A 12,087-nucleotide genomic window follows, 5' to 3' on the forward strand; every position below is an offset into this window, starting at 1 on the left:
TTTTCTCCCATTCTGTGGGTTCTCTTTTTCACTCTTTTGGGAAAGTCTTTTGATGAGCCTAAGTATTTGATTTTCAGGAGGTCCTAATCGTCTAGTTTATCTTTTGCTGTTTGTGCTTTTTTAGTTATGACAAACTCACATTTAAAGATTCAGTTTAGGCAACATTTCCCCTAATGTAGCATTAAGCACTCGTCTCTTGTGCTTCTAAGGTCTTCTGTAGAGACGTCAATATATTTTGTTTCACTTATCTATTCACATATCATTTTTTCAGCTAGACTGTGATCTTCTTGAGGATAGGGACCATCTCATTCATGTTTGCATCTCCAGGACTCAGTTTCATTGCCAAAGAGAAAGTAAGTGCTTAACAAATCTTTGTTGAATTACACTCTCCCTAAACTCTGTTACAGCTAAAATAAGTATGATCTCTAGAACTTACTTTTGTTAAGATGTTTTTCCTTCTTTGGAAAACAGCCTGTACATCATAATGGTTGAGAGCATAGATTCTGCAGCCAGAGTACCCCAATTCAAATCCTGTCTTGCTACTCCTTAGCTGTGTGAACTTTTGGCAAATTACCTACACTCTCTGTGACTTATTTTCTCCATATATAAAGTGGAAATAATAGTGATTGCCTTGTAACTGTTGTTGTGATGATGAATCAAGTGTTGATATAGAAGTGCTTAGAATAGAGATTGACAAATACTAAGCATTTAGTAATATTAGGTATTATCATTATTATCATTATTTCAATCAACCTTTTTAAACTTGCCTTTTATATTGCTGGTCAGAGCTGATCTTTAGAGATAATGCAAGTCAAGTGATATTTATAGAATTAGATTAAGTAATAATCAAGCTCCCCTAAGACTCTAGAAATAACCAAAATCCAGTTAATATTAGTTCATCCATTCCTGTTATGAAAATTTTCATCTTGTGCAGTCCCAGACGTTGTTTAATTTTACAGTAAGACAAGAACATTTGGTCAAGGGTCTTCCATCTTCAGGAAGTTGATAATATTTTCCTATGGCATGGTGAATTTTATGACTTTCCAATGTTTGAATAGTAAGTATATCGATTGATCTGTGCATGTCAAATTGCTGGATTTGATCTAGTTACAAGTGGAGAGGCAAAATTCATTTACCATCAAGAGCATCAAAGAATGACTGATATAGAAGAATTTAATTTCTTTTTACTTTCCACTTTGTGAGGGAAATTCTAGGCTTCTTGTCTCAGCTATGAGCTATATCTATATGTGGCCAAATCAAAGCCTCACATTTTCTTTGCAATACAATTGCCTGACATGACACTATGTAGTGGTATCACTTGATTAGGAAGCAATGACTTTTATGAAAGTCATCACACACACACACACACACACACACACACACACACGCAGATGCTCATGCACACAATCTTAACACACATCAGTTCAGAAACAGCTTATTAACCTACAGTAAAACGGCTTAAGGATTCAGCAGTGCTGATCTTTCTTATTTTCCTCTTTTTAGAAAGGCATTCAGAAGCAGAAAGCACAAAGCCTTTGAATTCACAGTCACTTAAAGGCTGAGGTTAACTTGCCATTAGCAGGTTTGAGAGATGAGCCCTAACCTCAGATGTTTTTCTTGTACAAATAACACCCCCTTGTGTATTGTTCACCACCCCCTCTCAGACAGCTATTCAACCTGTGAAACAAATCGCCCCATGAGCACAGATAACCCCAGGCTGTAGGTCTGTAATCTGACCGTGGCCATCAGCAGCCAGAAATGAATTTCTTTCTAATCAGCGTTCCATCAGTCCCCAGTCACTCATATAAAGGAGCCAGGGGAGGGAATGGTTCATATTGTTCTTTCTTCTGCACGAGGATTCTGAACAGCGACCCAAACTGACTGCTGATCGCACGCCCTTTCCTCTCTCAATCTCTACCAGCACTGCTACTACCCCTCTAGTCCCCCCTGCCGCAGAGAAAGAAAATTACATTGGGATCCATGCAGCCTGCGATGATGATGTTTTCCAGTAAATACTGGGCAAGGAGAGGGTTTTCCCTGGATTCAGCGGCTCCTGAAGAGCTACTTGGCAGTTTAACAGTGAGTACTGAGTACCTGGCACTCTTGAGAGGAGAGAGAGTCTTCTAGGGTAGCGACTGTCTTCTCCTCACCATATGGACACCTGGTGTGTCGTGAGCACACACACCTCAACTCCTTCCCCCTTTGTCATCTTTCTACCCTACCCACCTCTCCCTCCTCCCTCCATAAAGTAAAACAGGTACCAATTGCTACTTGCTTAAATTTCCTTTCCTCAAAGTTTATAAGTATAAGGTTAAGAAGTTCCTGAAAATTAAGAACAAGTGGAAACAATATCTTTTATCCACAACCAAAAAAATGTTTGAAAGACCATTTATTATAAGGAAGAACAGAGAGAAGAAATTGAATAGATTTCTCTGATTCCCACAAGAGTATTGCTTCTCCTACACCCCATTCCATTTACAAAGCCCATAAGTAGAAGTAATATTTTTTATTCTTGTCTGTAGATGTAGGCTATTGGACTAAAAGAAAGATCAGGCTCATTTCAAAAGTTTCTCTGCATTCTTCATTACTCCATTTTTTTCCAGTTTAATTGATGGAGTAATGGAAACAATATACCATTTGTCTCAGTATTTAAAATTTTTATATTCTAAATATTAACAGAATAAAAAGTAATATTTTGCAGGGTTTTAGATCCTGATTTGAGGTAATAGTTACAGGATTTAATAAAAACGGCAGTGAAAAAATAATGTATTCAGGTTCCTCCTCATTGAAAATATTAAGTGGTATTACTTCACTATTGGGGTTTATCAGCTAATTCCAATTTAGTCTGTATCACGGAAAAAAATCTGTTTTAGTACTGTAGCTCCAAATAAGTGCTAGAGGCTTGCATTGTGCTGACATATTATCACTGCTAAAAATATTGAAAAGTAATCATGGCAAGTTTTGTAGAATTATTTAAATCAATTTGCAAAAATGAGGCCAAAATGTAAATGGATTTTCTAACAATTAAATATCATGAATATTTGGAATGAGATATTTTGAAGTTATAATGAACTGTTAGAAGGAAAACAAAGAAAAGACAGAGTTATGGTTAATGTATGACCCTTTCATGTAGAAAATGCTACTGTAAGATCTGTGTATTATACGGTGAGGAGGAAGCAGATGGTGAGAGGACTAACACATTGAGCTTTTAATGACTAAACATACTCTCAAATGTCAATGACTGCATAAACTTCTTTCCCTCAAGTCATAAATAATAAAATATTATTTCTATATTTTCTATGATATATAAATCTAGTGAGTAAAGCAATACTAACATGTGAACCTAAAGAGGAATCAGAGGAAGAAAATAGCAAATCACTATCCCACAGGTTTCCATATCAAACATACATTTCTCAGTTTCATGAGGATGAAATAGATGGGTGTGATGGTATTATATCATGGTTTGCCAGGAAGAAAAGTTCTCTATTTGCCCGGCTCTGCATTTGCATATAAAGAACACAAAAACTGCATCATGGTTTTGTATTATCTGTCGAATGAAAGTTTCGGCTTTCTGCATTTTTGACGTGATCCAAGCTGCTCAAATCTGTCATTTATCAACATTTACAACAGAAGTATTAGCCATTAATAAATCAGGTATTACAATATCTTGAATGGCTAACGTGTTAATTTTTTTCAGTTGCCCAGGTTCTGCTGTTCGCTTCTAAGGATTAGCTCTCTTTCTTTTATTCATGGCTGAATTTTAACAGCCATTTTTCAGCCATCATATGCCAACACAGATGGCCTTAGTTGAATACTTTCCTATCTTCTGAATTTCTGCAGATAGATTCATGTTAACAATGTGGACCTAATTGCAGAAAGTAATGTCATCAATTTCAGTGCGTATCTTGTCATGTTTCAGAATGAAATGGCTATTTTGTTTTTAAAATTTAATTGAAGCTAAAATGATTGTTGTGAAAAATATGTTTGTTCCGATTTTTGATATATTTTATAATTTTTATAGTTTCTGTATGATACAAGGAGTGCTGGTGGTGCAGTGATTAAGAGCTCAGTCAACTAACCAAAAGGTCGGCAGTTCCAGTTCGAATCCACCAGCTGCTCCTTGGAAACCCTATGGGGCGGTTCTACTCTGTCCTATAGGGTCACTATGAGTTGGAATGACTCGACGGCACAGGGGCGGGGATTTTGTATGATAGAACTAGGCTAATGGACCAAATTTTATACTGTAAAATAAACCTAGAAGGGTAGGGATTATTCATAAATGATACTTTATGCTTAATAATAGTCATATTTTTGTTGCTCTTAAATTGAAGCAAATCTGATCTCCCTTTAATTTTAACCACTAGATGATGTCGTAGAGCCCTGGAAAATAGTGGTCCAGAGTAAATTAGACCAATGTTTATGACTGAAAGTTATGAGTGACATAGCAACTTCACTTGGAGTTTGTAGGATTGTTGGGCAATATCTAAAAAAGGAAAAAAAAAAACTAATTATGAAGGACTCTGGAATTCTAACTAATATTTTTTCTCTTCCTTCCTGAAGCTAAATAAAGCTAGTGCTGGCAAAAATGATGACAAGAAAAGCAACAAGGGAAGCAGCAAAAGTGAAACTGCCATCGAAAGTGGCAAGACAGCTGTTGTATTCTCCTTGAAAAACGAAGTTGGTGGGTTGGTAAAAGCTCTGAGACTCTTCCAGGTGAATCTAAAATACCGTGACGTAATTAACTTTAAAAGTGGCTGTGTGCTTGATCACAAACTTGCCATCTGTTATGAAACATTACTGAATCAATTTCTGGATAATGTGTTGAAAGGTTCAAAGAAACCATATTTCATGAGGCTTTACAAGAAGAGTTTGCCTGCCGAACAATGAAGTAAGCACATGATTGTGAACTATGATTTATTAATTCAGAATTAGGCCATTAGGAACTCGGCCGACCGTTGCCGGGGGAGGAAGTCAGTAATTCAAAGATGTGAGCCTAATACCTGAAAATGCAAACACAAGAGGAACCAAACAGGGTTTCACTTAAATATCAAGAGCCTGCGGCCTCATTTGATTTGTTAAAATTTGAGTTGTGCACATGTCCTAGGAGCACGTTTATTGCACAAAGTGAGATACATGAGTATAGGCAGTTGGCACTCCACTAAGCCTCATTGTTTCGTGAATTTAAGTGTCTTTTTTGTAAAGCTGAGTCACACTCCTTATAGATAAGTGGTAGGGTTGGCTCTCCCTTTACTGGTAGACATGCAGTAGCCTTTTCCCAGGCCCAAATCTATGGGTTGAACCTGAAGAAGGAGCCTGGTTGGAGATGGGGCTAGAAAAGCCCAGAGAAGCTGTTGCACTCTTGCCAGGGTATGCCCAATGGCTCCGCTACCCTTCATCAAACACCCTCCCTTACAAATGCATTTTACCTGGGGACAGTGGCTGCTGATTTGAGCAAAATGAGGAGCCTAGCTCTGTGAGGTGTCTTGGGCGGTTCGTGCAGTGGAAAGATGGCCTGAATTGCCATCAGGGGATTCAGACCTGTATTCTCCTAACTTGGCTGATCACTAACTGCTTCCAAAGTTCAGTATCTTCATTTGCAAAAGAGCAATAATAATTCCAACCTAATAGGGTTGTTGTGATGAAATAAGACGAGTGAAAGTGCTTTGTAAAGGAGGCATTATTATGATGCCTCTATGATGACCATAGAGAGGGGAAGATGCCACCTAATTTAATATATTTCCTTGTTCTCTCTTGACCTTGAGGAAAGGATCAGGCACCATAAACAGAGGTAATGGAAATCTGGAGAAATGTTTTACATGTAATTATATCATCTCTGGCTGTCTCCCTACAGTGCCCAAAGGCAGGCCAATTCAATTTGACAGCTGGATACAGTGGAAAAACCCCAGGAGAAGGAGTTAGCAGCCATAGACTAGGGTTTTCACTCTACCCTCAGCTGGTCATGGGGCCTTAGCTAAACCACTTAACCCATCTGGACCTCAGTACTTAACCCATCTGGACCTCAGTTGCCTTGTCTAAAAATATCTACTCCGCCTCAGTTAAAGGACGTGAACAGTCCAAAGTGGCACAAGGTATAAGAAGTCTCTTGAACCTTGAACTTAACATTAGTCTTATTTTTATTATCAGCCATTTGAGAAAATGTGGCATTTTTGCAAAGGTTAATAAAAACATAGAAATAGAGACAGTTTCCTGGTCACAGGCCTAGTTTCTTTATATAAGAGAGAATGCTGTGTGATTTTGTCTGGAAACTACCTGTTCTGCTCCTATGTTGGAAATTCTGAGAGCATCCAGGATTGTATTAGGAATTGTGCAGATAATCAGTGTTCCATCTGGAGTGATGGGGAGGTGATAGAGTAGAGAGGAGAACTTAGTCTCGAATGAATGAAGGAAGTGGAAAGGAAATCCACATCACCTGGGAAATTTAAACCTTATTTTTAAGTATTAAGTTACTGCCCTCCCTCTCAGACCTTATTGTAAGGAGATTTCATCTCTGAAATTTCTTGTGTGGCGATAGTTGCAGCAACACACCTTTGGATGAAGCCACCCTGGAGGCTGCTGAAGGAAGGCGATTACTAAGTAGTCCCATTTAAGGTTTTTTTTTTTTAACTTATGTTTTGCCTCTCATGGCCCCCTAAGTGAGGTCTCTGGGTGGTGCAAACGATTTGTGCTCAATTACTAACTAAAAGGCTGGCAGTTGGGTCCACCCAGCAGTGCCTTGGAAGAAAGGCCTGGCAATCTACTGCCATAAGATCACAGCCATTGAAAACCTTATGGAGCTCAGTTCTCCGCTGAAACACATAAGGTCTCCATGAATTGAAATCAACTTGAAGGCACCAGGGTTTTTTTTTTTTTTTTGGTCTTCTAAATAAGTTATTTGTTTGTTTGCTATTTGCCTCCAGAGATCCTCTTTTTACTACTTTTCTTGCTCCCTTTTCTTTTCCTACAATGTGGGCTACAGTTTGACCAGTGTTTCTCAAACTTCAGTCCTTTTCATACCACCTTCTAATTTCTAACTACATTTGCCTGCCATCTATACTATTTACTTATTGTTAAAATCATTTTTAAACTTTATTTCAAAATTAAACCTTATATCACTATAAAATCGAAGTTTGAGTTTTAGTTATGTTCTTGGAAATATATAAAAATAAAAAATATATGAATGATAACCTATTTTTTCCCAAAATAATCATGCACGCCACCAGGGATGTGTACCACTCTGGGAAGTGACGATGTTCACAATTAAAATACATTTTCTCTCTCTCTCTCTCTCCCTACCTACCTACCTATGTCTATCTTTCTATTTTATGTAAATCTTTATATATATATATATATATATATATATATATATTTTATGCGTCTTTATGGAATCCCTGGGTGGTGCAAATGGTTAAGTGCTTGACTACTAACCAAAAGGTTGGTGATTTGAATTCACCCAGAGGCACTTAGGAAGGCAGGCCTGGCAAGCTACTTCCAAAAGGTCGCAGCCTTGAAAACACTGTGGAGCACAGTTCTACTCGGCACATGTGGGGTTGCCGTGAGTCAGAATTGACTCTATGGTAGCTGGTTTGGTTTTTGGTAAATACATGTATAAATCTTTATATTTTTATGTATCTTATATAAATCGTTTTATATATATATATATATATAAAATATATCTTTATATATCTTAAATGCCTCCTCTCTTTTTTAATGAGGTAGGAAAACCTACACACAGAGACATAAATACAAAGTTTGCTTATTAATAGAGACGATAGTTGGAAACATTTCTATGTTTGAGTCAATCAGAGAATGAGGAGATTGTCTTTTCCTGTTTCATGGGCACTTGGCACCTTGTTGCTTAACGGTTGAACAAGAACAGCCTGTGTCATCCCTTTTATCATGCCCTGAAGGTGATTTAGAGATGTTGCTTATGTTTTTACAGGAAAAACATGTCAACATGGTTCATATTGAATCCAGAAGATCCCGCAGAAGAAGTTCTGAGGTTGAAATCTTCGTGGACTGTGAGTGTGGTAAAACAGAATTCAATGAGCTCATTCAGTCGCTGAAATTTCAAACCACAATTGTAACTCTGAATCCGCCAGAGAACATTTGGACAGAGGAAGAAGGCAAGGCTGGTTTTTGCTTGTTGGGTGATTTTGCAATCTGACAAATGTTGCAGAGGGGAAAACACAATCTGTGAGCTAATATTTTTAAACATGCACTGTGTTTTCCACAGAGCTAGAGGATGTGCCCTGGTTCCCCCGGAAGATCTCTGAGTTAGACAAATGCTCTCACAGAGTTCTCATGTATGGTTCTGAGCTTGATGCCGATCACCCAGTAAGTGTCCAGTAAAATCATTCCACACGTGCCCTTTGAGCTCTGCCCTTGTGCCTGGCAGTGTGCGCCATGTTCTGTGCTGCAATGCTTTCTTGTAGAGCAATTTATTATTTATTCTCCATAGCTGAGAGCAGACTTGTAAATTATAAAGCTTCCCTGCACCCATGCTTGGCTAGAAACAAGTTAGAAGGATGACATTTCCATATAACATTTATTTTTACAAGGGTTGGATAGAGGAGGAGATTCTAAACCTTGGAGAATATTTTTGTAGAATTAGACAGCCTGACATATACTTGCAGATGGTGACCCTTGGAAATACAATGAACTGAAATTGATCACACCTTTGGGAAACTAGGGAGGACTCGGCATTATGGGGGCTCAGTAAGAGAATAAAATTCTCCTTGCTATTTCCCTTGACTGGAGGTAGTTAGGAGTAGAGTAATGTGGTTGACTTCAGTCTCAATGGAAAGGCAGAGGGTTTTATAATAAGGCCATGATGGAAGACACATCTCTTCCCACGTCTACCCTGAATCTATCTACCACCATCTCTCCTCTACTTCAATAAAAATGACCACCTTTAAAAAAAATATGATACTCGGGTAAGGATTTCCTATTATTTTCCCCCTTTACATCAGTTTTTATTTAACACAAGAGACCTGGAACTTCTTTACGGTCAGAATGAAGTACAGTTAATAGTCTGGGAGAAGTAAGCAATGCACTCATTCATTACAGGCATTTTGTTTTGTTTTGTTTTTTCTTCCCAGTGCTCCTTGTCTAAAAATGGACAGGTGAAAGGTGAAACCCGAATAACTTGGTCATGCTTATTAGAGGCCTTTGTGGTCTGAGGGTAACAGTTACAGATATTTATTTTATTTAAATGGAAAAAATCTGAGAATCTGACAGTGCGAATATACTCCATGCCCACCCATTGCCACTGAGTCAATTTTGACTCATAGCGATTGTATAGGACAGAGTAGAACTATGCCAAAGCTGTAAATCTTCACGGAAGCAGACTGCCACATCTTTCCCCCAAGAAGCGGCTATACAGGGTTCGAACTGCTGATCTTTCGGTTAGCAGCTGAGTGCTTGTGCGGTGGTTCTCAAAGCATGGTCTCAGGACCAGCTGCATCAGCGTAACCTGGGAACTTGTTTTTTAAATTTTATTTTGTTGTTGAGAGTACATACAGCAAAACATACACTAATTCAACTGTTCCTAAGTGTGCAATTCAGTGACATAGATTACATTCCTCTAGTTGTGCAACCATCCTCACCCACATTTTCTGAGTTATTCTTCCCTCTTTAACATAACTGGGAACTTGTTTTAGCAAGGCCACACTTAAGTTTGAGAACCACCACTTTAAAGAAAATTATGACAACTATAACAAGAGGGAAAGTTTTAATCACATCAGTCATTTGGCATAATATACGGTCAAACAAATGGCCGAATAGACCTAATTCAATTGCTTATTTTCAATAGGCTGAATTCACTCAAAGACACAGTGTATTACTTGCCAGCATATCCTAAAATTTTAGGCTATTTCAAGTAATTCACATGTAAGGCTCCTTAGAGGAACATTAGAAAAATATTCAAAAGGGTCTTTAATAATCATTATCGGTTTGCTTTCTCCTCCTCCCCCGCCAACCCCCCGAGGATTTAGAATTGGCAAAGAGCCTGATTGAAGGATTAACAGTATTAGGACTGCAGAGACACCAGTTGTTAACTTGCAGGATGACCTTGGGCAAGTCATTGTACTTCTGCAAGTTCTTTATGTAAAAAATGGTAGTAAAATGTTTATTGACCTCAAAGGGGTGTCGGAGAAACCTAGTTAATAAAACAACTGGAAAGCATTTTGGCAAGAGTAAATGCATAATTACAGGAATGGAATTGTTGTATTAAATCATCCACACCAATGCCTGGACGGCAAAGGATTTCTCTCTAGCCTGCTATTTCCAAATGCTTCCCTTAGTCTAGTTAGAAAATTACTCAACTTGGAGAAAGGGGTTCAGCCGTTTTAATGGAACAACCACAGGAACTGCTGACCTTGCTGTGAAAAAATTTATTCTGCTATCCAGCACAAATTTTCCTGTGCTTAATTTTAATCCATTACTCCTAATTACACCCACCTGTGATACCTGCTCTTATTTTTTTTGGACAGCCACTTGAAATAATTGCAAGTCCTTAGCAATACCATACTTTGGTGATCTTTTTTTTTTTTTTTAAACCACATATTTTTCTTTTGTAAGCACTCCAAATGTTCATTATGCAAAAATTTAATATTGGTTAGTTGGTGGTTTTATACATTATTATTTGATGAGGATGGAAATAGAGCCTAAGTACTTTTTATGCCCGGGAATGCTGTAATCCCAGTCTTAAGTCAGACACTGGAACCCCTGTAACAGGATATAGCTCAGAAAGGGCTTGGAATATGAGAATCAGGTTGCATGGTTCCCTTTGTTGTTAGCTGCCGTGGAGGTGGCCTCCTCACTAGAGACGACTCCGTGCACAACCAAATGAAACACTGCTTGGTCCTGTGTCATCCGCATGTTCAGTGGCAGATTGGACCATTGTGACCCATAGAATTTTCATTGACTGATTTTCAGAAGTAGCTGGTGAGGCCTTTTCTCTTAAGGCTCTCTGGAAAGGGTTAAATATCTAGGTCCATGTCTCTCCAACTTTAATGGGCAAACAAATCACCTAGGGGATCAGTTAAAAGTGTAAAATGTGATTCAGTAAGGCACAGGTGGGGTCTGAGAATCTGCATTTCTAGCAAGCTCCCAGTTGAGGCTTAAGTTGGAGGCCTGGGGACCATACTTTGAAAAGCAAGGATCTAGACTGGGAGGGTCTGCAAAGCGTGGTTCAAGGTGCTTGTTAAAATGCGGTATCTTGAGCCTCACCTGAAACTTGATGAATCAGAACTTTCAGGGAAGGGGCCTGGAATCTGCATTTAAAAGGATCTGCAGGAGATTCTCATCAGCTCTCCTCATTAGTTGGAGAACTAATGCCCTAGCTCAATGATTCTCACTCCTACCTTCTCATTCAAATCATCTGGGGGCCTCACCAACAGCACTGAAATCAGAATCTGTGGTAAAGTGTCCGGGTTTGGAGTATTATTTAAAGCTTCCTGGATGATTCAAATATGCCAGTAGGGTTGAGCCATTTGGGATGGCTACTTGATGAGTGCCAGTGTAAATTTAGCTGAGCACTTTAGGATTCAGGCTGGGTCTTCAGTTCTTGTTGATTTAAATGGAAGGAGGCGGGGGTGAGGGGGTTTGTGTAGCAGGTGCTTCCTAGGCACTAGGGTTGCCAGATAGAGCAAAAAAAAAAAAAAAAAAGTTAAAATAAAAACTAAAGTTTTCTCTTAAAATCTTTAAAGTACATGACTAGTTAAAGCAAATTTATAACAACTGTGTGGTCTACAAACCCACTGCTGTCAAGTCAATTCTGACTCACAGCAACCCTACAGGGCAGAGTAGAACTGTCCCATAGGGTTTCCAATGCCGTAATTCTTTTTTTTTTTTTAATTGTACTTTAGATGAAGGTTTACAAAACGAATAGTTTCTCATTAAACAGTCAGTACACATATTGTTTTATAACATTGGTTAACAACCCCACGACATGTCAACACTCTCCCTTCTCGACCTTGGAAGACCTTTTTTTTTTTTTTTGGTGAAAATATACATAGCCAAAGATACACCATTTCAAAAATTTCTACATGTACAATTCAGTGACATCGATTACATTCTTCCAGTTGT

General features: G+C 38.4%; 1 protein-coding gene across 1 annotated transcript in view; it reads left to right on the forward strand.

Annotated features, from left to right (window-relative positions):
• Nucleotides 1–1,887: 1,887 nt before the first annotated feature.
• Nucleotides 1,888–12,087, forward strand: part of TPH2 (tryptophan hydroxylase 2) — a 132,836-nt gene continuing 122,636 nt past the window's right edge. The window contains exons 1-4 of the mRNA XM_004386453.2: nt 1,888–2,079; nt 4,561–4,713; nt 7,940–8,123; nt 8,234–8,334. Of these exons, the coding sequence (XP_004386510.1) occupies nt 1,981–2,079; nt 4,561–4,713; nt 7,940–8,123; nt 8,234–8,334 (537 nt within the window). The 5' untranslated portion in view covers nt 1,888–1,980. The remainder of the gene's footprint in view (nt 2,080–4,560; nt 4,714–7,939; nt 8,124–8,233; nt 8,335–12,087) is intronic.

This window comes from Trichechus manatus, unplaced genomic scaffold (assembly GCF_000243295.1).
Source record: "Trichechus manatus latirostris isolate Lorelei unplaced genomic scaffold, TriManLat1.0 scaffold00164, whole genome shotgun sequence".
In the NCBI taxonomy this organism is placed as follows: domain Eukaryota; kingdom Metazoa; phylum Chordata; class Mammalia; order Sirenia; family Trichechidae; genus Trichechus; species Trichechus manatus.